The sequence below is a fragment of the Umbelopsis ramanniana genome, assembly GCF_025399195.1.
Source record: "Umbelopsis ramanniana AG unplaced genomic scaffold K450scaffold_5, whole genome shotgun sequence".
NCBI classification, from domain to species: Eukaryota; Fungi; Mucoromycota; class Umbelopsidomycetes; order Umbelopsidales; family Umbelopsidaceae; genus Umbelopsis; species Umbelopsis ramanniana.
In genome coordinates, this window is record NW_026252091.1 from 423536 (window position 1) to 448071 (window position 24536).

The following is a 24536-nucleotide window of genomic DNA, read 5'->3' on the forward strand; positions in this document are numbered from 1 at the left end:
TTAATTTCGATCGTACATTTATGTCCATAAATATAATTATATAAGTCAATCATCCAAGACCAGATGGGGAGAGATGGATTGGGGTAGTATCTTTCTCATCATGCTGGCAGAGTGGTTAGAGTCAGCTGAGCCTCTGTCGTTTGAATGGCGCTATAAGCTTCGTGGAAGCCATCGTTCGCCTTAAGGGAATTTTTTTTTCAACCATGCGGGGATCTAGTTTCCCGACTACAGTGTGGGACGGCCATGTGGATGGGACTGCCTAGGGTCAATAGCGCTTCGATATTCCCCGTTAAGGGACACCCAGCGTGAGTATGCGAGGTAATGTTGTACAATATTCATTTCCCAGTTGTACATGATATGTAGAGAGTAATAATCGAACCAACACTAAAATTCCGTTCCCTTTACAAAACAAATTAGGTTACATGCCCCCAATGTGTACAGGGAGTCTCAAGTAATATAAAGAACACCCAATCTTGGCCATTTACGTCCAGGAACCCAACCAAGATGAAGTCGATTACAGTTTTGAGCCCTTTGGCATTCGCCGTTTTAGCCAGTGGATACACTTTGTATTCAGATACCACCACTGTCAACCTTAACGCCTCGCTGGCCAGCTTTGCTCCAAGTGGGCTCTACATTGGTGCCGCCATTAGTGATCAAAGCTCCTCTGATCCAGTCACTGATCCTGCTCTGCTCGTCAGAAAGGACTATAACATGTATGTCGCGGAAAACAACTGTAAGTACCGCATATCTTTATGCATAGCTTAAACAGATGGAAGAAATGCTAATCATATCGACTCGCTACTAAGGTAAATGGGCTGCCACCGAACCCTCCCAAGGCACTTTCGATTACTCGGGTTGTGACGCTGCTCTCAACTTCGCAAAGTCGGTTGGTGCCACTTTCCGCGCGTAAATATTATTTCAATACCAGCCTTGCATATTTTTATGATTTTAGTACTCATTCTGCTACTCACTTGTTTAAACCACCATTTCTGGTTACAGTCAGTAAGTGACAAAAGTTCAATGCCAAGGAGTCTTTCGAAATGTTCAAGTACTGACAATATTCTTTTATAGCAACCTTTGCTGGGGTTCGTACAACCCATCGTGGCTGGACTCGGGAAGTGTAAGTCTCAGAAGATATATTTGAAAGACATCGTGCCGACAAATCACTAATGCTGTTACCATTATCAGTTCAGCGGTACTCAGCTTTCATCCATTTTGACCAACCATATTAAGAATGTAGCTGGTTATTATGCTGGAAAGGTCTATGGCTGGGGTAAGTCTACTTAACATTGGCAGGCAGCAAACTTTGGTATTGATGAAAGATGATTAACCATTTTTTACCATAGATGTCGTCAACGAAGGTATACCCATTACTTGAAGCACCGGTCGGAAACTTTAGCGCTTAACCATTTTATTACAGCTGTTGCCGATGATGGATCCTCAACACCAAACCTCAAAGCCAGCACTTGGTACCCTACCCTCCCCAACTTCATTGGTAAGTAAATTATGGAGATTTACAACTGCACTCTTATGAAGTGGTAATTTTTAACATCCATCACCCTTAGACGTTGCTTTCCAAGCAGCCAGAGCAGCCGACCCTAAGGCCAAGTTGTTCTACAACGACTACTCTGCTGAAGCCTGTGGACAAGGTACGTTTACAAGCCCTATTATGAGATGTTTATCAACTTGATTTATACTAAGCACCAAAAAATTATAACAGCTAAATCCGATGCCGTTTATGCTTTGGTGAAGGATTTGAAGACTCGTGGAATCCCTATTGACGGTATTTATGAAGACCACACAGTTTCAATTTCTTTATTGATTATATCCCTAACTCATTCTTAATATTCAAGGTGTTGGTCTCCAGATGCACATTAACACTAACGCCACCGGCTACATCACTCGCTCAACTGTTGGTTGCAACATCAAACGCTTGGGTGCTTTGGGACTTGAAGTCCATATCACTGAAATGGATGTCCGCTGCCGAGCAGGTGCTAGCGATACTTGCGATCAACGACTCAAGGCCTATGTGGTAATTATTGAAAATTGAAGGGATACGTACATAGACCTTGAAGTAAACACAGCTAAAAAAAATTGATTTACCCCACCTTTTAGTATCAAACCGTGCTTCTTGGTAAGTCATCGGCCTCACAAAGGAATATGGCCCTGATCTACATCTTTTCTAAGACTTTGCGAAATTACAGCTTGCCTTGACAATCCTGGTGTTTGCAAGGGGTTCTTGACCTGGGGGTAAGTTGTGTCTAGCATTAACATATAAATTTAGAGATATTAGCTGTACTGATGAAATGATCAATAGCTACACCGACAAGTACACATGGCTATCAACATTCCAAAATCCTGATGTAAGGGAATCATCTATTTCCATCAGATTGTTTTAGATATGTTCTGACTTTCGTTTGTATAGAATGTCGACCCTGCCCCTCTATTGAACGACATAAATGGAAAGCAAGTTGGTGAGTGATAGCAGGACGATCGAAGGAAGCGACAATATGACTTCACGCGAATGACGACCAACCTTTTAACTTTTTTTTTTGTTATCAGTTGCTTGGAATGAATTCCAGGCCGTTCTCAAAGCTGGCACTGGTGCAACTACTACCACCTCGGCAACTACCACTACTACTACTACTACTACTACTACTACTTCATCAACCAAAACCACTACTTCCAAGACTACTACTCAACCCACTACCACAACCACTACTGCCACTTCGACAGCAACTGGTGCATGCGCAGTAAGTGAAAGCAGACAGATTATATAAACCTTTTTCGCAAGTACTTATTGAACTGTTTTAGACTATGTGGGGCCAATGTGGAGGCATCCAATTTACAGGACCAAAATGCTGTTCCGCCGGTACATGCAAATACCAGAACGATTGTAAGTGAAATTTAAAAAGTTCGTTGCTCTCCAAAATGAATGATCTTTCTAAACGTGATGTAATTTGATAGATTATTCTCAGTGTCTGTAAAAGGATGAAGGAAGGCTTGAGTATAAACTAAACATAGTTGTAAACAGGATATTCCCGCGTATTACCAATATGCCATTAAAAAGCAATTGGCTTCACAGCCTGCTCGAATCTTATTACGCCTCTGTAAGGAAATAGAGATCAGCATGCTATTACCTTTTTCATTTCCTGGGTGTTGTCCCACAGGTGATTCGGAATGAATGAGCTCATTTTTACTGCAGACATCACACTTCCAATGCAGGGCATAACGTGCACCATACCGAGTACAAACCATGTTTCAGGCTTTGGAAATTTGAAGTTGCCGCTGAGTTCCTGCTCGAAAGGCAACTTATGGATTCTAAATTGTCTATGTTCACGGGGCTGTGAAGTGCATAACGCCAGGCAGAGCGATTGGTTCAGTTCAGTCTGAAAATATCTGTTTGGCTTTTTTAGGTTCACATCATTCACAAACAAAGAGCTTTTTTGGAAACATTGGGCAGGTTAGCCATCATGACACATTAAAACACGCTCAGCATCGCATAACATCGGCACAGTGTTGTTTTCACGACAAGGGGTTTAAAGGAATAAGCTTTGGAAATTTTCATCATGCACGAGAAAAAAAAGAAACCAAGTAAGCAAGGTCTGTGTGAACTAAAGTAGTTGCATTGGCAAGTGATCAACCAACCACTAGATTACTTGCCTTTCTTTGTTAAGAAAAGAAAAGAGTAATGTTATTAGAAAGGATTTGAATTGTCCCATGATGTCTCCACAACATCCTGGCCAAAAAAAAAACAAAAAAGCAATTACTTTGTAAATAAAATAAGATTGTATGTACATTGCTAAGAGCACAAGGGTTAAGAAAGAAGTGAAGTAGAGAGCACTTATATAACAGTCATCGAATTCGCTGATGACGACCTTCAATTTATACAGAAGCCCTTTGTTTTCATTACAGCCCAGACACTGTTTTATATACTCTGAGGCCAGCCTGTAAGTTATGTCATATAGAAATCATGGTTTGTGTAGTTCCATGGCTGAATGAAGTGGGTAAATTGGAAAACTAGCGCTATATGTTTCCAAAGAATTGAAGGTTCTGTCGGATAGTTGATCTAAAACAAAGATAAGGAGCTTAGTCAGGCAATTGCGAATCCTACATGACTTTTAAAATGATCTACTTACCCATAACGGAGGGTATTTTGCGTTTATAAACTGACTCCATATCAATGGGATCTGATGAAGCCGGTGGAGTAGGGATTCCTATGTCATCTTGGGCATGCGTGTTAATATGGGCGATTTGTTGACCTATTGCTCTGATCGACGGAGGAGCTTGATTATAAATAGGTGGTATATGATATCTCGATGGCTGGGAAGCAAAGGTATTTTGCTGTAAATCGGTGGATCGTGATTGGGATGGTAAAGGAGAGGTGGCAAATGGAGGTGAACTTGTCGGCGACGATAGGTTGATCGGAGAAAGAGACGGAGGTGATTGAGAGATCCGTAAAGCGTACTGTTTATTACTGAGGTCAACAGCAGTTGTGGTGTAGTTTTTCGCAGTATTGTTTCGTGATAATGAACTGGCTTCCGAGGTGGAATCGCTCAACGATGATGCTCGACCGCCAATAACACTTCTACCTATTGGCCTCCTGCGTGCTGGATCATTCTTGACAATTACATGATGATCTATCATCTGAATGGATCGGGTTGCTTCAAACCCATTCGAGGTGGCTGCCGTCTCCTGATTTCCTGTTGTAGTAATAGATGTGATCAGACATGGGGTTGTTTGTGAAAAGGTTTTGGGCTTTTTTTTTTTTTTTTCATTTTTTGCCAAACGCTGTGAACTGACCTCGCTTATGACCCGATTGGTTTTTTATAGGAATGACTGGTGGTAAGCCTCTCTTCCTTCGTTCCGAATTATTTAAACATTCTATTCCATTGGTTGAACAATAATTACAGGGTTGTTGGCCATCACATTTAGTTTTTCGACGACGACAGGTTTCGCATGCAGAACCTGAACTAAGTCGACGCGACTGAGGAACACTAGAGGCAAGTAACGTAGGCCGATGCCGTTCAATAGAATATTTGCATTCGTTACTATTATAGCAGTTGGTACATGGCCGTTCCCCATTACAAGAGACCTTTTTGCGTTTACATAGATCGCAACTTTGTAAAGAGGATGATGAATCAATGCGCGGCGGCATGATAATAAAAAAAGTAGGATAACAGACAGCCGAAAAGGAAAAGAAAGAAGAGTAAGAAAGAAGGATGAAGGGAAGAAAAGAAACTTTACGATATAGATTTCTTTTTTTTTTTTTGTGAGAATATAAAAAATCAATTAGGAAGCTCCAATGGTGTGTTATGTATGTAAATAAATAATATGTTCATACAGTTAATCCACCCAAATGACCTCCAATTCCAAAATGGGTGAAGGTGATAAACGGAGTGTAGGGCGGAAACGCACGCCATCACAACCACACTACTACATTAAACGATTTCAGTTGAGCATTTTTGTTCTATGAATGCCCTGAACAGATGTTTGCCTACCTACGAACCTCGGTACAGAATGTCCTTATTCTGTGAAAGAAAGAATAGACTACAGACATCAAAAGTTTATTCTTCTGACCAGCCAAGTCATGAACTCTACTGATAGATAGCTATGTTATGTATGGTCCACAGTGGGGTACTCCTTTGTGGACACTCCCTTAACTATTTTGGTACTTTACTCGATAGCGCGGTCTCCTATCCCAGCCGGAGCGGTAGAAATCTGCAGCATCTGAGATTGGAACAAAAGAATTCATTGATTACGCGGAAAAACTTCTCAAAAGATTATACACCCAACCCATGCACGGTCCACTTCCTCTGTAGGATCCTGCCAGCGCATCAATTTCCTTGAATGGGGTCTTGGTATGTAACATCGGATCAAAGTTAACTTGATATTGCAAAGACTATATCGGTATGATAATATGGGCATCCATGCAATTCAAACGATGTAAATGTAGCTGATCGATAATGTTTGTCGTTTCCATGATTCAAAACAATAAGTCTCTCGTCTCATTCTTTTAACTAAGGTTTATTTTGGGCAACACAGGGGCACTTCGGTCGTTGTAACAGGGGCATGAGGGGTCATGCAGTTCCCATGGTTCCAAGGAGGAGAATACTTTTGTAACTCCTTGGTAAAGCCTGCTGAAGAAGATGATATTTGACCTAATTTGTGCTTCCTATACAGCCGACCGAGAAGCGATCTGTGCTAAAATTGTAACAAAACACGCATTTTAATTTGAGGTTAACAAATGGGCGGCCATTCACGGCCAATGCTCATTGTGGTATCTTTCCATTCATCGGTTCGGTGCCTACACAAGGATCAAAATGTCAACGGTTGTTAAGGATGAGTCACGATGAAAAGTTAATTATATTATTGGAGTATACGCAACCCAAACATGCAGCAGTCGATGGATATTAATACAATTGAGATTCAATAGGAAAAAATAGAAAAGGACAGCGCCAAACGGTACATAAATATGATGATAACCATTAGTTACCAACATGTTGAAGAGGATGCGGTGGGTGAGTGGAATGAAAAAACTGCTGTCATGAAGTATAAACGTCTATAGACCAAATGTGCAGTGACAACAATTTTGGGGATGGCTTCAAAAGCAGACAGTGTTTGAGATACGCCTGGGCAGTCAGGGACATGGAGAATATTATTATATGTAAGTGTATTGATCATGATAAAGCCTTGGATGAGCCAGAGGATGGTTTGGTTATATTGCTTGCATATCTCGAGTGACTATGGTTGTCTCCACTACCAGCAACCCACGGATGAGCTAAACCCTGTTCAGGGTTCAATCGTTTATCGGGGTCCCATTCCAAGCATCTGCTCACAAAGTCCAAGAACAGTTCATCAGAACACTTCAGCGCCTGCGCCAAAGTCCTTGAACCAGGCCGTCGTTTCTTTCCCTTGGAGTTTGGAACAATACGAGGGTTACCATAGGAATCTAGTAAAGAGAAGCAAAAAAAAACACAAGTTAATGCGTTAGATCCGAAGATGTAGTAATAGATACAGAAGCTATAGTGCCGAACGACATACCAAAAAACAATTTTTTTCGTGTGCTTTTCTCAACGAGATATTTGGATGGTACTCCTTGTATTTCCATAATACATGCTAACTGTTCTTGTTCATTTTCTCCAGGGAATAAGGGATACCCAGTAAAAAGTTCAGCAAGTATACATCCCAAACTCCACATGTCAATAGCAGTGTTATACGTTAAGCCTGTGACAAAACATGTAGTGGTTAAAAAAAGCAAACTTCTGCGTGAAGATTTGTAAAAGAAAAACAGCCCATGACATTACCTAAAATAACTTCAGGGGATCGGTAAAATCGGCTCTGTATGTAAGTGTAGACTTTCTCGTTCTCAAGACAACTACTTCCAAAGTCGATGACCTTTATATAGCTCTTTGAAGGATGCTTGAGCAACACATTCTGTTCCTAGTCGTTAGTCAACAGTACATGCAGACTAAAATGACATGGAGTACGCTTACCTCGGGTTTTAAATCACAATGAACTACTTTGTACTTGTACAAGAGAGATAGTGAATTCAGAAGCTGAATGCTGAATCTAAGTTGAATGAAAACGTTTAGTTTTAAAAATATAAGCTTTCGCATGTGTGCACACCAGATATATAACAAATATTTACCTCCTGATTAAACCCAAGCTAAAACCTTTAAACTCGTTGCTCTTGATGAATTCATAAAGGTTGATACTCAAACATTCGAACGCGATACAAAGGTGGTTGCGAAAGTAGAAATGGTGGGTCATTCGAACGTTGTTATGTTTGTCATCCAAATCCTAATAGGAGCGGTAAGAAACACAATACATTACAGCTAGTTTTTCAAGATAGCTTGTTGGTGAACCTCATCTTACCCATTTCATTAACTTTTCCAAAATCTTGACTTCAACCAGCGCTTGTGCATGAAATCGCTTCTTGTTCCGTATAATCTTGATAGCAAGTATATTGCCAGTGCGATGATCAAAGCATTTGACCACTTGTCCAAATGATCCTTTGCCCATAATTTCCAAAATCTCATAGCGAAATGCAAGGTGGTCTTGGCTGATGATCTTGTAGTCTCCACGTTCATCGTCATATCCAAAATTGCAAGCAACTTGTTCTGCATTCGCTTGATGCTTTTTAGATTGTGGCCCAACAAAATACACTTGAGGGAATTCTAATATTTCCGTGCGCTCGTAAGGGGCAAGGTATGGCATATACAGTTTGAGCGCGGCTAATTGGAAAGGCAAAAGCGGTAAGCAAAAGTGCACGCATGTATCTCGACAAAACCAATCCACTGCGTACTTACCTTGTGGTCCCATGGCAACTCGAAGTGGCCGCTCTTTCGTGATTTGAGTACTTCGATCCTTCGCAGTCTTCTTACCTCGATTGTTGGTAGCCATTCGGCTATATAGAGCCCTAAACTCGGAATCATCGGTGGTTGAGCTACTTGTTGATCGGTTGTCCCATTCTATTCTACTGACAGGCTCGCTGGCTTTATCGTCAGCAACTAGACTTTGAAGTCTCTCATGTAAGCTGAGCGAGTTGACAGATCGTCGTTTCGCCCTTTGCCCGTTTGTCGAGTTGGATTCTGCAATATCCTCTGATAGTGTGATAAGACCTTGTGCCGATACGATATTGGCTTTCAACTTGGTAGCCTTGTCTCTTTCACGCATCATCTGCTCTTGTAGCAAATCATTGCCTGTATAGGATTGCCGTCGAGCAGCTCCTCCATTGGATTGCCGAGTTCTATCAGTTGATTTAGGTTTGATACTCCTTCCAATATCGGAGGTCAACGAACTGGTTTTCGAGTGCGTCTTGACTGTCGACGATGAAAATTTGGGGGACTCCTTGGACATTTCGTCTTTGGTACTTTGACGATCTGTGCGACTGGACTGGCTACCGCTGGGCAATGAATGCTTTGGAGAAAAGGACATGCTCTTCGGTGTGGACATGCTAGTGGTACATTGGATTTCATCTGAATCAAGTGGAGATTGTAGCGCACTCTTCTTCGCCAATGGTATTTGGCCAGCACCACCACCACCTCGGATTGTCTTTGGTATTGACGTTGTCCTGGTAGAATCTCCAGATGACACTTGTCCATTGGGTTTGAAAGACTTTGCCTTGGACGTCAAACCAGATTGCGAAATGGACATGGCCTTGCCTTTCAGATCTTGTAGAGACCTCTTCGACTCCATATGGCTGACCGCCTTTGCTGGGGTTGGCTTCATGACGGCAATAGGAATTCGAGTAGGGGTATCTATCAAGTTTCTGCTCGTATTTGAAGGTGCCATCTTTCGATTGGATGTAACAGGTATGGTGATTTCGATAGGCTCGACTTTCATGGGTGGTAAGGCAAGAGATTCATTTGTAGGTCGCTCTGCGAGATTTCCGGGTAGGGTCTATTTTCACATATATGCGTTAATACAGTTTTTTTTAATGGTCAGCGTGTAGGAACATCATTTCCTTAGTAATGTGATTCCTTACCTTTCCCCGTTTCCTATGGCCACCACCATTTTGAGCTGTGTTTTTAGATGGATCTCTGACAACAAGAGATCCATGCATACTCTCTTTCACCTTGCCACTGTCAGTTGTAGGCTGATGAAGTGACACTTTTTTGGTGCGAGCAAGTTGTTCCAAGGATGGACTGTCTTTCAATGAGCGACGGTAGGGATTATTCGAGATTGTTGTCAATTCATTAAGCTCATTTTCTATCTTTTTGAAGGTATTTGATGATGGTTTTGATTGTCGTACAAGCGCTTCGTCCTCTGACTCAGTTTCGCTCAACATTTTTGAATTGGTTAACGACTGAATTTGCTTGGTGCTTGGCATGCGTTTGATGGATGATTCTTTTCTGGAGCGAGCGGTAGATACACTTGAAGTGGATGCTCTGGATAAACTTGACGTCTGTGAGGTTGAAGCAGTATCTTCGTTGCTAATGGACGTCTGTCTAGGTATGTCTTGCCGTTTTGATGCATGTAGGTCATTTTGAAATGTGTCAATGTCACTACTCATCCAGTCCACAACTGCGCCACCTTCTCTGCTGATGCTACTTAGTTTGGTCCTGATGACTTGTGGTTTCCTGAGACTGGAGCGAGCGTCACTGGCGTTGTTGAAGTTAGACTTGGGGGGAGGAGATTTTTTCAGCTCCTCTTCTACAGGAGAGGGCTGTTTGTTTAACAAATTGTCATGTTCTGGTTTTGGTATGGCGAAATCAAGTTGTGGAGAGGGCGACTCAACGACATGAAGTGACGAGGGTCGAAGAGGAGCAGGTAAGAGACTTTTTTCTTTAGCTTCCATAGGTGTAAATTCGTTTAGAATGTCGATAGACTGATCACTAGGAAATTCACTTTGTTTATCACCAATGGGTCTGTTAGCACTCAAACTTCGATTGCGGACATGGTGGGGGCTAGCGGAACGATTCGATGATATTCTGTTGGAAATTCCTTCAAAATCAATTATAGGGTCGATCGTCTTGGCTTCCTGAAGGTCAGATTTTGTTTCCATGGTGTGGTTCAAAATCACGTTACTTGAATTTCGATTTCGTGCCCTGCCAGTCTCCTTCCCATGGTCTCCTTGCTTGTCACTGAAATTTGAATTATAACTCTCCTTGTCATTAATTCGCTTCGACGTATCTATTTCATGTGACTGAATTAATTCATCAATGGACCTGCGTGATTCCGTTAACCTCCTTGCAGATTCTGCAATCAGCCTCTCCAGATCCTGAAGTGTATTACGTTTGGAGGATATTGTATCAGCTTTCCCGGTATGCTCAATCCCGTTTTCATTTTCTAAATTGGTCTTCTTTGGCAGATGACTGGCTTGACCTGATTCTGAAAGTACGGCCTTTGACTTTTTGAACTTCTCTTGCTTTTCTGCGACGACTTGACCTTTGTCCTCCTCGTTCAGATTTTCGAGATTCGACAATCTCCAGGTATGATTTGGCTTTTTCATTCTCGAATGTCGAATATCAGAGTCGTCACTTGATCTTTCGCCCAAAACAACTTTAGGTTTCCGGTCGTCGTGTATTAAACTTGTCGTTCGCAGTCTGCCATCGCCCCTGGTGCTCAGTAAACTCCTTTGTCGGTGTTGGTTGATTGACGTAGCCCCTGTTAACTGGTCTTCTAAAGCTTGGAGATGTCGTAACCTAGCGGTTTGGTTTTCACGTCGGACTTGATGAAACTGACGAAATTTTTCTAGAGAATCGGTTTTGGTATCTTGAAAGCGATTTGTTGATGCATCTGGGACAGTCGAAGTAGGTACACTATCTTGTGAACCTGACCGTACCGTGATGGGTGCTGTACTTGCCGATTGAACGTCAGATTTAGACATGGACTGTAGAAAGAGAATAACTTTTGGTAAGTGTTCATGTTCGGACAATACTATATTTTTTACATGTTGTCGATTTGAATTTTGTATAGTTTTTTGTCGGATGGAGTTCCGCAAACCCAACAGTCCCAAATGAACATATCTGATCACCCATTTCCCACAGAAGGCGCAACACCATTGTTCCAGAGGCCGACGATAACATATACATAATAACACAGGAAACTGAAAATTGAAATGCTCTTTGCCTAACATACATGTCTGAATAGGTTGGAAGTCGGTATAGGTTATCGTCCAGGGAGCTGGTCGCGATTCGGGGGTGGAGGACAGTGCGAGTGATACAGTTAGTCGGTTCGCCGAGGTATAAGCTTTGCTCCAGTAGTAGTGAAACCTATGTGTGGGTCGTCAAAGTAATATTCAATTAAGCAAAAGTGACCAGATTTGCAATCATTACTGTCACGGTGGACATGCGAAAGCCGAGAGGTAACCAGGGAATTCAAAATCAGTCAAAAGAAGGTGAGACAAAGGTAGCAAATAGATAAAAACGATAGTGAAGCTTGCAAGATTGTTATGTGAAGAAAAATATATGTAAGAGATGGGGAAGAAGAGGGAGAGAAAGAATTATAGAAAGATCTCTATAGCTTGAAAAACAAAAAAGAGGGTTGCCTCCAACAAGTCGAAAAAGGGTACAGTTGCGACCGCTCTTCGCGACGTCACGAAACTCCGCAATGCCATGCTTTGCTTCAAATACTGCTGTATTCAATCGAACGATCAGGAAAAAAAAAGGCAAAAGACTATTACTATTTATCGCGCTTCTTATCCATAAACGACTTCAATTGCTGCCAGTCCCGATCGAGTTTCTGTTTTTCACTTGGTGGTTTCCTTTGCTCTCTATTTCGTTTTCTTCCGTCGCTCATTTTAACACCATACTGCATAGCGCTTTTCGGTAATACTTCCAAATTATCCTTGTATCGCTGCCAATCTTCTTCGTCGTCAAAATCCCATCTAGTCAGCTGGGCTTTCTTATTTCGATGTGTGCCTGCGTCAATTAAAGATGATGACGTTTCCTCGTTACCGTCGTCATAGTCAGCTTCATATGCGAATGACTTTTTCAATTCATCCAGAGAGGATGGTAAAGCGTCAGCACCCAATCCAAAGGTATTGTAATCATTTGCGTCTAAATCCATTTGCATTTCGGTCGATTCTAGTTTTGATTTCATGTTTTCTGCATTTTTCTGCTTTTCGCCTTCGTCATGCATAGCTGCTGATGCTGCAAGGATTTTAGCTATGTTCTGCTTTCGTTGTTCTTCTGTCTCCTCTTGATATTCATCCTCATTCTCCGGCTTCGCAATGCCATGGAAATAATTGCCTGAAGGTAACTTATTCTCAGTCGTGTCTTCTGCCATTTGTTCGTCTTCATCCAGTTCATAATCTCTTCCAGCGTCAGCAAATATGTCATCGTCGTCATCCATTGCCACGATCATTTTAGGTGGTGATGGCTCACGTTTGGCCTTCTTCCGGGGTGGTTCATCTTTCGGCGTGTCTTCAGAACTCTGTCCACCATTCTTGAAGTTGGCAATGACTTGTACCACTTTTCCAATGACCAATTGAGCATCAGCTTCTAGATCTTCTGCACCTGATTTGGTACCTCTATGTGATAAGTCAGCTTTGCTTCGGATAACTGAGGTTGGAATGTCAAATGGAGCACGGTAGTTCCCCCGTTCGTCGGCTAACTCGAATACAAATGCCATTCGTCCAGCGAAAAAGAGTTCGTTTTTCAGGGGTGGATTGTTTCCGGCGTCAACTACTGCTTTCTCATAAATTCGTCGTGCCATGGGTGCCTTGATATCAATTTTGTCATTTTCATCCGCGGTTTCTGGTTCATTCTGTGGTGCGACCTCTGTAGTTTGATCATCATCTATCTTCGACACAAGTGCTTCATCCAGGTCTTCCTCAGCATCCCCTTCAACTTCTTCGACCTCTTTTGCGCCTTTCATTTGTCGTCTAACGCGTTCCAAAAGGGAAAAGTCAAGACCTTTGACCAAATGCGTATGCTCTGTATCTCCTCCAAGGTATTTCGATTGCTCATAAATGGCTTTTTGATCTAGCTCCTGTCCATCTTCGCTCAACTGCTGAAGCAAACTGTTTGCCGTAATGTCATCATCATCCGCCTTCCTTCGCTCAGCCGCTCGATCTCGATAGTTATCATCTTGTTCCTTCTCAGGTCTTTCCGTGTTGTCTCGTTCTCGGAACCTAACATAATGTTTTCGTGAGTGAAAGTTTGGTACAGAAAAAAGACATCCTATATGGAACTTACTTCTTTTTTTTTACGGATTCCGGTTTCGCAAAAGTTGCGCCAACGCTTCTCCTACATATTTTTATTTAGTATCTATTGAATATAGGGAAACGTATCTACAAACTTACGGTGCTCTTGCTAGTAATGTTTTCTTACCAGCATTGCTGGTTGGCTCTCCATTGCTCGTAGATGCTCTAGGAGTTTGTAATAACTTACGAAAGTCCTCCTGCGTAAGCCTTTCAATGAAGGACCTTGATTAGTGACGTTCCATATGATAATACCCATACATGAAAGAAGCTCACCCTTGATCAGCCATGTCGTTGAGATAGTTGTATTGAGTCGGGGCGACAGTAGCTGCGAAATTCCATTATGTGACTGTCTAGAAATGGCCCCACACAGTAAACGCTCAGTGGGAGACTGCTGCAAAATCCTGGCCTGAAACCTTACTTGTATCCTTTTGCTCTCACAATCCTGTTTCTTGTACACAGTTCCTTTTTATTATATTACAAATACATATTCCTTATGGACATCTTCACATAGTGATTTGACTGAACGTCACCCACTCACACAAAGCGAGTGAGTGTGATCATGAAGGCTCATGAGACCTACATAACGATAACGAACACTACCATTGTATGTTGTGTTCCAAATGAAGAGCCTAGCCCTAAATACAGCAGTTCAATGTAGGGGTACTAGCCAACGTTTTTAAGTAGGTAATCAGTGTCTACAGACATAAGTAAAAAGGTGGCTACACTTGCTGTTATATGACTCAAACTTCTTCTGATATGCCCTTTATTGTTGTTTTTTCATCGAGAGCGTGACCCCAAATCAGCGTGGCTCTATGTCTTCGCTGGAAAATAGCCTGCGTATGCAATCTACGCTGGAGTTTTCTACTGGTGGAATAAAGTGGAACGTGCTATGGATTCTTATGGAAAGGACAGTGTAATTGACGCGAAGCTCAGGCAATGTTCTGAACAGACATCGTTATACATCGTCTCTTATCTTTTACAGAATGTTCTATAGACTGCTGACTACGTGGCTTGCTCATAGCTTCAAGATCGCAAGGAAAAAGCGTACTGGTTCACGCTTGCTGCAAGTGATGTGATAAGATTATGGTTTTTTGAATGCAGCTTTTTATTGTTGATATCATGCACGTCAACAAAATTTACTTGCAGGCTTGCAATTGTAAGCAAAAATCTTAATAGAGGGTACGTAACTGTTTCTTCACTGACGCACAGCGAAAGCAATGACATCGAGAATTTTTTTGCTGACAATATTCGAGAGAAATTTTTAATTCTTTTCGGCTTCGAAGCGCTCGCTCACACGAAAAAACTTAGAAAGAAACGTGTAGAAAGAAATCGGAACAATTACAATTATATCGATCACTTGACGGAATACCATTTATCGATATCAGCCGACGTATAACTTCCAACTGTAGGTGAGCGAGAGACATCCGATTTTGTGGGCTCTAGAATGCGACAGCACACGTTATTTGTACTCCATGACGTGACGCGGTAAAAGAAACAAGATGCATTGGTGCGCTGCCTTACTTGCACTTGTTAATTAGCGACTAAACTTTTTACGAAGCTAGCTAGCTTCAAAGTTGGATGAAATGAGTTTCTTTACGCCCATCGCACAAACTGGTTTCTGGTTGACTTCGTCTGTGTGTGACCGATGAAAAAAGGTTTATGCTACACGAAAATGTTGCTATACCAAGCAGGGTACCTGATCGCCCATCCCTTGGATGACGCGATATCTCAATTTGGTTTATATCCGGTCACCTTCAAAGCAGGGAATGCAGCGCTTCTTGCCCGATCTTTAAGTCGGAAAGTAGGCAAGTTTAAATGTACCCATTACACCAAGTTACTTTTTTCTGTTTTATCTCTTTCGTTTCCTGAAAATCTCGCTATACTGCCATATCCAGCGATGCGAGCTTTTGTGACATGTGTGGTGTACACAAATCAGCCACGAAGGAAAATGGCGCCGGCAGGGTGTTGATACGCATAATCCTAATGGCCATACTGCGCTTGTAAAAAATCAACGTGATGTCAACTGGTTCAAGGGTATATTATAAGAATAGAGTTCCTTCTTATCGATTCCAAACCATTGGCTCGCATACTTCTGAATCATCAAAAGCGAGGTACATTACTGCTTTTGGTGCTCAAAAATGACACTGGATGTAAACAATTTCAAAGAACAATTAGAAACTAGGATCCGCTCATATAGGTGAAAAATACATCTCAATTGATTTCATAATACCGGAGGATGTTTGCTTGTATATTGGAGATGTAGGGATTGCGCCATTTTTAGCTCTCTCTTTTTTTTTTTTTATTTTCAAACAAAATCAGGTGAGCCAATAGCTGATTGCATAGCTTCCTAGTAACCAGTGTGATGCAACACACGGTGTTGCAAGACAAGTGTCAACATATCGTAGCACCCGACGGCTTCCCATTTTCAGACCGTGTGGGACAATAGCTAAGTCCGAGAGAATGACATTACTCTCTTTTTTATTATGCCGAGAAACTTCTATTGGTTTAGCCAAAGCATGGAAAATGCATCAGGGAAAGTCTTTTTTTGTAACGAAAAGATTCGTTACAGCTAATATTTACATGGCCAGGGTATCGAGTTTGAAGTCAGATGCACGGCTGTTTCTCGACCGTTTAGGTGTGCAGCACGAATGTTAATGTCTTACAACTTCAACGGGGAGTGCTTTCTGATCTATTTCAAGGTTACCACGAAATATGTTGTAATTGTGTGTTGGACAATTTCGAGTCTGGGTAATTTTGGTGCAATTAGTTCCTGATAGCAAAATATCAAGATGTAAAACACCACAGTGAAGAGAGCATTAGTTTGACTGAAGACATTCTGGAGCGTGCTCTAGGTGGTCTTGGAGGATGAGTGGTATCTGGAGGATTTTGAGGTTGAGGTGGCACTTGAGGTGGTATTGGATTGACTGGTCGTGGTCTGCGCGAATCCATGTTATACCCAAGACGAAGGAACAAAATTTTTGTTGCAGTAAAATTTTCCGTGTGGTAGCCGGCTTTTAAAGACAGTCTTAAAAAAAAAAAGGTTCGCGCTCGTCTGCCACACCCAACAAACCAAATACGTCGATTATGGATTATAGAGTTTTTTTTCTTTGCGGTTCCTTTTATTGTATGGGGATACTAGAAATGAGAAAGTCAGGTTACTACTTGAAAATTTGGGTAGATTATTTAGGTAACCTCAGGACCCACATAATACATGAGTTGCAACATACTACGTCTGTAAGTTTATCATGAGCCGTAACATTTGAGAATGGTTGGTAGAAGACAATGAGCGCACGGGCCAGGTTTACACTGCATGCGATAACGATAGACATACTCGTATGCTTAGGTTTATAGCATAGAAACGTAACAGTGCTGGTGGAGGTGGTGTGGACATAACCTCAAATGTGGTGCGAGGTACTACTATTTGTCTTACAACGCCAGAACATCTCAGATTCATGATGAGCTGTTAAAGCTATAAGCTCAAAAAAAGCACTAAATAGAAGAAGAATTTGGAAAACTGGAGACTTTTTTTGAGCAAGAAGGCAATGACGGAACATCATTCGACTCCAGTTTGAGCTCGCTCTTCCCTTTGTAGGTGCTGACTGTGGAAGCTGGCGCCTAAAAAGATAATAATACCGTTTAGTCTGCAGACTAAAACTGGCACAAAATTCTATTTCCTATTTGCAAATATCGAATGATTGCTCGGTCAGGGTGGAGTCAAACCGATGCATGACAGGATTTTTTTTAAAAAAAGTTCTCAAATACTTTGGCACATGCATGTGGTGGTACCAACTGATATAATCTACAAGTTACAAAAAAGCTTCTTGAAATCGCAGATGATCTATGTTCTCGGGGAAGTTCACTATCTTCTTTTAAAGCAGCAGTGCTAGAAAGTTTCTCAACTGCGTAATAAATGGGATTTGCTTTATCATGCTGCACCATAAGAACCAACAATCAGACTTAAAGGTAGTTTAATTGATAAAGTTTCTAAATGACAACGTGACGTTTTAACTTGATCACCAAGATGATCGCCGCTGCTTGCTGTTCGGGCTTGGCATGGCCATGAGTGAGAAAATTCTCAGAGTTCATCCTCAGCTGATGGGAATTATTGCACACCGATTTGCGGGATAGGATCTGGGACGGTCCATTTAATATCATTTGTAGTATGATGTGATGTCGCTTAGAAATTTATCTTTTGAGAACATCATAGTGAACACAGTGAACTATAGCCCAGCTTCTGATCTACTGGGGATGCATTGACCGTCATGTAGGATTTGTCGTAAGGAATGCTTCCCCATCCAACAATTTACTTGCAACCTTACTTCTAATGCGTACTCACAGACAGTACTCATGCCTCTTCAAACCACGCGTTTAGCACCAATAGTTTCAGGGGAGGAGAGCTTCTCAGACATACTAATTAACAATTATCGAGCTGCATCACCCATCAATGGTCAATTTTTCATTCACCAGTGAAGATACTAGTCTTCACATATATTCCCGACAATGTCCGAGGTACGACCTGAGAAGGATAATATCTCGAGCCAACTTGACTTTTTCAATATTTGACACAACCATCTCTCCCAAAAGCTTGGGAAAATGGGAACTTCGATCAAAAACGTCACAGCAAATACTGTCTGTCACACATTACTACAGACAAGAGAAAAGTATTCGGTCATCCGAATAGGTATGTTGCACGTAACCCGAACTACTTTCCGACTGATCACAAACCTTAATTAGCGTTATCAAATCATTGAATAAGTAGGGCGAGCCGTAAGCCGTGCTTAATAAGGTGGTAGATCATTGTCCTCTACGAAAGTACTTAAGATCGCGTGATCTGGCGGCCCAATCGTAAGGAAGTAGAAGGTGCTGAAAAAATGCAAGACCCGTTTGTTGGCGATTTTCATTAGTCAAAGGACCTGATTAAACTGCTACAAAACCTAAATAAAGGAAAAGATTACAATATTGAGATGGCATCATCATACAAACTCACTTTGAGCCTAACTGTTACTGCTGCACTTCGAATCAATTGGAAACTTAAGGCTACCATCTATTTCTAGGCATTTTAAGGTAGGGCAAATTTTGTATGCTCAGGTGTTCATTTCACTGTATATATTGCCTTTATCGTACCTTTTTCATAAGAATTGAAAAAGCAGGTATAAGAGGTTCTGCAAACTAATCCTTTCGATTGTCAAGCCGATATTTCTCTCTTTGTTCCTTTACAAACATCGGAATCAGGGCAGTCACGTGCTTCGTAAAATCTCGGCCGCTGAGCAATTGAGACATGTGATTTCCGTAAAGCCGTGATGTCAGCAAAATCGTCCGCTTATTGCCAGGCCTCACTGCAAGAACAAGTCTATCCCAAAGACACCGAACATGTTCGCTACTCGCGCCGTGAACAGCATCGTTGCTCAGAGTAAGTAAAGGGCTATATGAAAAGAATCTTAAGTTTTGCAGTTTTCACAAAAGTTTGTTCAACCTCACACGTCTCATTAATGACTTGAATTCAACAGACGTGGCTAGAACTGCCCTTTTCAAGAATGCCTCTGCCGTTCCCACTGGCATCAGGTATGATCCAATTTTTGTCAGATACCGTTATATCGTAAACACCAATGCTTTTGATGCTACAATTCTGACTATCATTTGGCATATACTCCATTTACGACAATAGAGCATTCCGTGCTACCCCTTCTACAATGGAACAGTCACCTGATGCTGAATCCGAGCTTCTCAGACAGCAGCGATTAGTTCGACCAAAATCTCCCCATTTGACTATCTACCAACCTCAGCTGACTTGGCTTATGTCTGGTTTTCACAGAATCACCGGTTGCGCTGTCGGTGCTGGTGAGTTTTACGTGCCGTGGGATAATACGGCCACATCAGTTCAATTCTAACCTCCAAAGCAAACTACTAGGTTTTTACGTTGGTGCTCTTTCATACCTTGCTCTTCCCGCCCTTGGATACAACTTTGATACTTCAGCAATTGTCGCCTCCGTTGCTTCTCTTCCTGTCGTCGCGAAGGTCGGTATCAAGACCACCGTTGCCTTCCCATTCGTGTTCCATTGCTTGAACGGTGTCAGACATTTGGTGAGTACCTACGGAACTGAAAATTTTCCATTCCGTATCCAATTGACTAATCTTTTTATTCAGATTTGGGATACTGGCCGCTTCTTGACCGTCGATGGCGTGTACAAGACTGGTTATGCTGTCTTGGGTAGCTCTGCTGCTATCACCCTCTACTTGGCTTCACTTTAAATAAGAGAAAAGAATGATTGGATATCATTTTTTACTTTTACGGTAGAAAAAAAAACAAAAAGAACAGTTACAAGAACACAGAATTATCATAAAAGGAAAAATATAGGACGGCAGTAAATTTTTTAAAAAGGCTATATCTACAGGTTTTTGAACATGGTTTGTCTACGTTCTGCGCGAACGTTCCGCGAGCGCTGCAATTGAAGCATATGTGTTTCGCAATAGGTTCTATTTTCGTGAATGTAGTATACATCGGTGATCGGAATGCGGCAGACCTAGACGTGAACAAATCATGAGAATTGGATCGTCATAGCTTCAAAATAATAAGAGGGATGCATACCGAACATGAGAGACAAACTGGGTGGTAACGCCAACCTTCGATTGTCTGTACGCATGGACCTTCAATTGGCTCGTCGCACGATCGACAGAGCGAATTATTCAGTCTATGGTAATGTCGTTTACAATAAGGTGCACCGTCGTAGACATAAAAAGTATTATCGGGGAACGCATTGTGGCAAGTCTATGGCTCTGAACGTTAGCAGGCCATTTAAAATCACTTTTCCACCGTATCACGCATATATCTCACCTGACAACCGAAACAATTTCGATGCCACTTTCCTTGCAGCTTTCCATCCAAGGCAGAAACGGCCTCTTTCTCTACCGGCAATCCACAGCTACGACATTTTGGCAAGAAAAGGTGCTTGAAATCCTCTCTGCAGAACACCCGACCTTGATGCTCTACCAAACCAATCGTTTTAGGATTGAGAGGCTGTCTGCAATGGTAACATTGCAAGTGTCCAACATGGTACTGTTTTCCGAGAGCTTTCATGCTTTCTTGATGTGCAGTAAGAGGCTTGTCGCTGTGTGAGGATCGATCAGTATCGGTTGTCAAAATTTACTCACTTCACCTATACAGATAATTCTTGCTTACCACCCGGAACAATAAACCCTCTTTTTGACCACACGGTAGTCTCGTTCGCAGAATAGCTTTCCCTCATGTTCGTAACATGTTTGCCGATCGTTGAACTCAACCGCACACAGAGCGCAGTGAAAGCACCTACGGTGATAACACTACAAGCCCAAATATTCTTAGTGACCATGAAACGGTATACCTAAATCCCTCCATATCTCTTTCCTTACCCGACTTTCCATGTTCACCACTTGTTCACTACGCGAAATCCCCTTGCCGCACGCCGAACAACTATTTGCAACAGGTAGTGGAGTGTTTGGTTGAACAGCCTTGGGCGCCGGTTTTTGGTCCTCTGTCGACATTTTCGACATTAAGTCATTCACCAAAGAATCCAACGCACCACCGCTATCGCTAGTGGGGTTGTAAATATCTTCATAATCCTCTGTTGTACGTAAGGTAAGCCAAAAAACTTTAATGAACTTGCCTTATATGTATCAACGATCCCTATGCCATGCCATGCCACCCACTATTACTTACCGTCATCGAACCAGCCATGAGCTGTGTAAGAGGAATCATCCTTTTTCCCATACGGATCTTCGCTTCTCTTCTGTTGATGTGAGGCTCCGTAGTTATCAGGTGAGCGAGTGGGTTCTGGGTCGTATGCCGGCACTTGGCGATGAGCAGGGGAAGGAGAAGTGCTATTTTTACGAATACCGCCGTTATAGTAGTCCCTCTGATCCTCCCTTTCCCTTGGAGGATTTTTCGTGTTGCTTTCTGGACCATAGTAGTAATCATTTGCGGCAGGTTTTCGTGGTGAGCGTGGGGCCGACTGGACGTCATGTGGGCGCGCTCTATCTGGAGCCAGGTACGCTTCAGGTTTTCGATCGGGGGTCGGTCGTGTGTCGTAAGAACCATAGCCTTCATAGTTATTTTTCGGAGCATACCTATCGACAGGTGCAGGCTTCGGTTTGTAATCTAAAGGGATAGTTTATCAATATAATCATGATAACAAACGGATATTTTCTGTTGCCCCTTCAAAAGTGGCACAAAAATATTGACACACAAGTTTTTTTTTTTACCTCGATTGTCAAGTGGTGGTGGTGGATTGGCAGCCGGCACGCCTACATAACGAATAAAGCGCAGTCAATATTAATTCAATTGAACAGAAATCCGTGTAATGAATATTCTAAAACCTCTGGTATTAGGAAAGGATGGGACAGGAGGAACACTAGAACACAAGTGTATGGCAAGTTTTCTCAATTCAACTTGACGTCCACAGTCAGAGCACTTGACAGTGGGAAGTATTTGAGACATACGGGGCTCATTTTGAGAGCTGACATTACTCATGATCTGAAGATGAGAATAAAACGCAAACTGTGGAGCTTTTGTTCGGATTTTGGGAACGAGACAAGGAGTTGCTACGCCGCTAAAAGTCTAGAAGCATGTTCTGATTGACCAAACATGGTATTAACTCATAATACTTATGCTGGCGTCCACATATCCTCTCCGCCAAAGTAAAATATAACACAGCATCGCAAGCGTTTATGAAGCAGCGAAAAGCACACCCAAACTTGGAACCCTACCGTGTGTCTACTTTGCCATACAAGATTCTGTAGTTTTTGGTCCACTAAAGTAAATTGACGGCCAGGAAGCTCTCTTTCATTGGCTGACACTTGAGGTCCGCTAGCCCGCTTCATGAAATTCAACTTTCCAGTAAAGTACCACGTTTCCCGCCCTGTACAAAGCTACGTTCGTTACAACTGTACAAAATGCACAAAGCTGTTATTCTAGTCGGCGGCCCATCGAGAGGAACTCGTTTCCGCCCTTTGTCTCTGAATGTGCCAAAGCCTCTATTCCCTGTTGCTGGCGCTCCGATCATTGCTCATCATTTGGCTGCTGTAGCAAAGATCGAAGGTTTGAAGGAAGTTCTCATCATTGGTTTCTTTGAGGATAATGTCTTTGCCAACTTCATCAACCAAGCTGCAATTGACTACCCCAACATCAACGTTCGGTACGTGTTTCGAGTACGGTGGCAGCACTGCGTAGTTTGACGTGGTGTCCCGAGTTTGTCTCCTGCCAGCCTCTAATACATATTGATCCACTACAGCTACCTTCGTGAATATCAAGCTCTTGGTACCGCTGGAGGCATCTATCACTTCCGTGATGAAATTCTTCGAGGAGACCCAAAGTCTTTCTTCGTCATCCATGCTGATATCGCGTGTGCCTTTCCTTTGCAAGGTATGCTCGATGCTCACTCTAAGCATCGTGGTCTTTGCACTCTTCTTGGCACAAAGGTAAGTAGAACTACTATGGTGGAAGATCGCTTCGTTTGATCTCATCCTATATTTGTGCATTGTCTAGGTTCCTCGTGAGCAAGCCAACAAATTTGGTTGTCTCATTGCTCGACCAGAAACCAATGAAGTCTTGCATTATGTTGAAAAGCCAGACTCTTTCATTTCTGACTTGATCTCGTGCGGTGTTTACTTGTTTGATAGTGCTGTCTTCAGCGAGATCAAGAATGCCCTTGATAATAAGAAGAACGCTCATGAAGAAAACGATTACCTCTGGTCAGCTCCCGATGATCGCCTCCGTCTTGAACAAGATTTGTTACGACCTTTGTCAGAGGGAAGAAAGCTTTATGTTTTTGAAACACAAAACTTTTGGAGACAAATCAAGACTGCAGGGTAAATATTTCGCTAAATTTTGGGATCAGGTTAAGGAACATACAGAGTCAGTCATCTAACCTATTCCTGCAGATCTGCCGTACCTGCCAACGCAGCCTACCTTGAGCAGTGCGCTGCAGAGGCACCAGAGCGTTTGGCAAAGAAGCAACCCAATGGCCCTGAGATAGTCGGTGCTGTTTATATCCACCCATCTGCATCAATTGATCCAACTGCTAAGGTACGTAATGATATTGAATTTATGTACAAGACATTGTGAAATTGCTCATTAATATCTCTCAGATCGGTCCTAATGTATCCATCGGGCCACGTGCTGTTATCGGAAAGGGTGTGCGTATTAAGGATGCCATTGTCTTGGACAATGTTGTTGTAAACGTAAGTTTCGTCGACATTCTTACGGTTTTTTCTAGGTTACGACTCTATCCAACCTGACATTACTTATTCTTTGAAATAGTCTGGAAGCTGCGTCCTCCACGCTGTTGTTGGCTGGGACAGCCGTATTGGTGCATGGGCGCGTGTGGAAGGTAGCCCTGTTCAAGGCCACTCTACAACGGTGACCAAGAACGGTATCAAGAGCCAAAGCATCACCATCCTCGGAAAGGAGGTCTCTGTTAAGGACGAGATTATTATCCGAAATTGTATTGTTCTGCCCCACAAGGAGCTCAAGGCTTCTTTCCATAATGAAATTCTCATGTAACGATTGTATGCGTCCGCCTACGTTGATCCCGGGTGCAAGCGACAAGATGGCAACCTGTGAAAGGGAGCGGTCTATTTTGTTGGCCGGATACCTTACAACACATATCAGTATATGTGGATTACACAAATGTCATACTTCAAATCTTTCCTGGATCAGTAGAAAACCCTTACATTGTTCAAAATTGTGAAATAAAAGCTAACACGAATGTATGAAAGTATAACTAGAATTCGGCGCGTCTCATGATGGGATGCTTATCCATAAATAAGTTATCGTGATCATGGACAGCAAGTCAGCAAGAAAGAATCACATTTCGAAAAAAAAGTGGTTCATACCCACAATTCCTTGCTC

General features: G+C 42.3%; 9 protein-coding genes across 9 annotated transcripts; 3 read left to right on the forward strand and 6 right to left on the reverse strand.

The window, feature by feature from the left end:
- Positions 1 to 504: 504 nt before the first annotated feature.
- Positions 505 to 2987, forward strand: K450DRAFT_268503 (uncharacterized protein; the record flags this gene model as incomplete). The annotated part of the gene is made up of 16 exons (XM_051592883.1): positions 505 to 733; positions 807 to 906; positions 1072 to 1120; positions 1189 to 1273; positions 1347 to 1361; positions 1421 to 1495; positions 1566 to 1649; positions 1721 to 1783; positions 1854 to 2032; positions 2116 to 2134; positions 2205 to 2250; positions 2318 to 2363; positions 2426 to 2474; positions 2563 to 2753; positions 2815 to 2896; positions 2968 to 2987. 16 exons carry the CDS (start codon positions 505 to 507, stop codon positions 2985 to 2987), a joined length of 1332 nt encoding a protein of 443 aa, XP_051448419.1.
- Positions 2988 to 3571: 584 nt separating this feature from the next.
- On the reverse strand, positions 3572 to 5300 carry K450DRAFT_297196 (uncharacterized protein). Its single transcript, XM_051593662.1, has 3 exons — positions 4804 to 5300; positions 4140 to 4703; positions 3572 to 4069 (listed from the first exon to the last, which is right to left on the reverse strand). The coding sequence occupies exons 1-3, from the start codon at positions 5156 to 5158 to the stop codon at positions 3972 to 3974; spliced, it is 1017 nt and encodes a 338-aa protein (XP_051448420.1). The 5' UTR covers positions 5159 to 5300; the 3' UTR covers positions 3572 to 3971.
- A 1380-nt stretch (positions 5301 to 6680) lies between these two features.
- Positions 6681 to 8220, reverse strand: K450DRAFT_169745 (uncharacterized protein; the record flags this gene model as incomplete). The annotated part of the gene is made up of 6 exons (XM_051584102.1): positions 6681 to 6952; positions 7045 to 7227; positions 7308 to 7437; positions 7497 to 7572; positions 7652 to 7803; positions 7879 to 8220. The coding sequence occupies 6 exons, from the start codon at positions 8218 to 8220 to the stop codon at positions 6681 to 6683; spliced, it is 1155 nt and encodes a 384-aa protein (XP_051448421.1).
- Positions 8221 to 11856: 3636 nt separating this feature from the next.
- K450DRAFT_223561 (uncharacterized protein) lies at positions 11857 to 13970 on the reverse strand. Its single transcript, XM_051586077.1, has 4 exons — positions 13928 to 13970; positions 13754 to 13861; positions 13647 to 13697; positions 11857 to 13582 (listed from the first exon to the last, which is right to left on the reverse strand). Exons 1-4 carry the CDS (start codon positions 13939 to 13941, stop codon positions 12130 to 12132), a joined length of 1626 nt encoding a protein of 541 aa, XP_051448422.1. The 5' UTR covers positions 13942 to 13970; the 3' UTR covers positions 11857 to 12129.
- A 2403-nt stretch (positions 13971 to 16373) lies between these two features.
- On the reverse strand, positions 16374 to 17209 carry K450DRAFT_223568 (uncharacterized protein). The gene is made up of 2 exons (XM_051586078.1): positions 16882 to 17209; positions 16374 to 16789 (listed from the first exon to the last, which is right to left on the reverse strand). The coding sequence occupies exons 1-2, from the start codon at positions 16981 to 16983 to the stop codon at positions 16439 to 16441; spliced, it is 453 nt and encodes a 150-aa protein (XP_051448423.1). The 5' UTR covers positions 16984 to 17209; the 3' UTR covers positions 16374 to 16438.
- Positions 17210 to 18717: 1508 nt separating this feature from the next.
- K450DRAFT_223580 (uncharacterized protein) lies at positions 18718 to 20188 on the forward strand. Its single transcript, XM_051586079.1, has 5 exons — positions 18718 to 19064; positions 19162 to 19216; positions 19320 to 19492; positions 19563 to 19735; positions 19799 to 20188. The coding sequence occupies exons 1-5, from the start codon at positions 19025 to 19027 to the stop codon at positions 19901 to 19903; spliced, it is 546 nt and encodes a 181-aa protein (XP_051448424.1). The 5' UTR covers positions 18718 to 19024; the 3' UTR covers positions 19904 to 20188.
- K450DRAFT_223589 (uncharacterized protein) lies at positions 19972 to 21451 on the reverse strand. The gene is made up of 6 exons (XM_051586080.1): positions 21295 to 21451; positions 21041 to 21221; positions 20832 to 20971; positions 20487 to 20760; positions 20241 to 20420; positions 19972 to 20175 (listed from the first exon to the last, which is right to left on the reverse strand). Exons 2-6 carry the CDS (start codon positions 21179 to 21181, stop codon positions 20041 to 20043), a joined length of 870 nt encoding a protein of 289 aa, XP_051448425.1. The 5' UTR covers positions 21182 to 21221; positions 21295 to 21451; the 3' UTR covers positions 19972 to 20040.
- K450DRAFT_223593 (uncharacterized protein) lies at positions 21043 to 22301 on the reverse strand. Its single transcript, XM_051586081.1, has 3 exons — positions 22004 to 22301; positions 21890 to 21931; positions 21043 to 21785 (listed from the first exon to the last, which is right to left on the reverse strand). Exons 1-3 carry the CDS (start codon positions 22155 to 22157, stop codon positions 21340 to 21342), a joined length of 642 nt encoding a protein of 213 aa, XP_051448426.1. The 5' UTR covers positions 22158 to 22301; the 3' UTR covers positions 21043 to 21339.
- A 74-nt stretch (positions 22302 to 22375) lies between these two features.
- K450DRAFT_223597 (uncharacterized protein) lies at positions 22376 to 24419 on the forward strand. The gene is made up of 6 exons (XM_051586082.1): positions 22376 to 22821; positions 22918 to 23104; positions 23172 to 23494; positions 23567 to 23711; positions 23774 to 23866; positions 23946 to 24419. Exons 1-6 carry the CDS (start codon positions 22580 to 22582, stop codon positions 24186 to 24188), a joined length of 1233 nt encoding a protein of 410 aa, XP_051448427.1. The 5' UTR covers positions 22376 to 22579; the 3' UTR covers positions 24189 to 24419.
- The last annotated feature ends 117 nt before the right edge of the window (positions 24420 to 24536 follow it).

What these genes read in the sequence shown, in the direction of transcription:
- K450DRAFT_297196 (XM_051593662.1), bottom strand. Translation starts at nt 5,158, where the DNA reads ATGCCGCCGCGCATTGATTCATCATCCTCTTTACAAAGTTGCGATCTA. An exon ending in CCAATCGGGTCATAAGCGAG is followed by an intron (nt 4,704 to 4,803) that starts GTCAGTTCACAG and finishes TTACTACAACAG; the next exon opens with GAAATCAGGAGACGGCAGCC. An exon ending in CAAAATACCCTCCGTTATGG is followed by an intron (nt 4,070 to 4,139) that starts GTAAGTAGATCA and finishes TCTTTGTTTTAG; the next exon opens with ATCAACTATCCGACAGAACC.
- K450DRAFT_223589 (XM_051586080.1), bottom strand. Translation starts at nt 21,181, where the DNA reads ATGTCGAAAATGTCGACAGAGGACCAAAAACCGGCGCCCAAGGCTGTT. An exon ending in GAAATTGTTTCGGTTGTCAG is followed by an intron (nt 20,421 to 20,486) that starts GTGAGATATATG and finishes TCAGAGCCATAG; the next exon opens with ACTTGCCACAATGCGTTCCC. An exon ending in CAGTTTGTCTCTCATGTTCG is followed by an intron (nt 20,176 to 20,240) that starts GTATGCATCCCT and finishes GTTCACGTCTAG; the next exon opens with GTCTGCCGCATTCCGATCAC.
- K450DRAFT_223580 (XM_051586079.1), top strand. Translation starts at nt 19,025, where the DNA reads ATGTTCGCTACTCGCGCCGTGAACAGCATCGTTGCTCAGA. An exon ending in GCCGTTCCCACTGGCATCAG is followed by an intron (nt 19,217 to 19,319) that starts GTATGATCCAAT and finishes TTACGACAATAG; the next exon opens with AGCATTCCGTGCTACCCCTT. An exon ending in CGGTTGCGCTGTCGGTGCTG is followed by an intron (nt 19,493 to 19,562) that starts GTGAGTTTTACG and finishes GCAAACTACTAG; the next exon opens with GTTTTTACGTTGGTGCTCTT.
- K450DRAFT_223561 (XM_051586077.1), bottom strand. An exon ending in ACATTACTAGCAAGAGCACC is followed by an intron (nt 13,698 to 13,753) that starts GTAAGTTTGTAG and finishes AAAAATATGTAG; the next exon opens with GAGAAGCGTTGGCGCAACTT. An exon ending in GAATCCGTAAAAAAAAAGAA is followed by an intron (nt 13,583 to 13,646) that starts GTAAGTTCCATA and finishes ACATTATGTTAG; the next exon opens with GTTCCGAGAACGAGACAACA.
- K450DRAFT_223593 (XM_051586081.1), bottom strand. Translation starts at nt 22,157, where the DNA reads ATGAGTAATGTCAGCTCTCAAAATGAGCCCCGTATGTCTCAAATACTT. An exon ending in ATCCTTTCCTAATACCAGAG is followed by an intron (nt 21,932 to 22,003) that starts GTTTTAGAATAT and finishes TTCGTTATGTAG; the next exon opens with GCGTGCCGGCTGCCAATCCA. An exon ending in ACCACCACTTGACAATCGAG is followed by an intron (nt 21,786 to 21,889) that starts GTAAAAAAAAAA and finishes CTATCCCTTTAG; the next exon opens with ATTACAAACCGAAGCCTGCA.
- K450DRAFT_223568 (XM_051586078.1), bottom strand. Translation starts at nt 16,983, where the DNA reads ATGTCTATCGTTATCGCATGCAGTGTAAACCTGGCCCGTGCGCTCATT. An exon ending in ATGATAAACTTACAGACGTA is followed by an intron (nt 16,790 to 16,881) that starts GTATGTTGCAAC and finishes TCTCATTTCTAG; the next exon opens with TATCCCCATACAATAAAAGG.
- K450DRAFT_223597 (XM_051586082.1), top strand. Translation starts at nt 22,580, where the DNA reads ATGCACAAAGCTGTTATTCTAGTCGGCGGCCCATCGAGAGGAACTCGT. An exon ending in GCACTCTTCTTGGCACAAAG is followed by an intron (nt 23,105 to 23,171) that starts GTAAGTAGAACT and finishes TGCATTGTCTAG; the next exon opens with GTTCCTCGTGAGCAAGCCAA. An exon ending in TGGACAATGTTGTTGTAAAC is followed by an intron (nt 23,867 to 23,945) that starts GTAAGTTTCGTC and finishes TCTTTGAAATAG; the next exon opens with TCTGGAAGCTGCGTCCTCCA.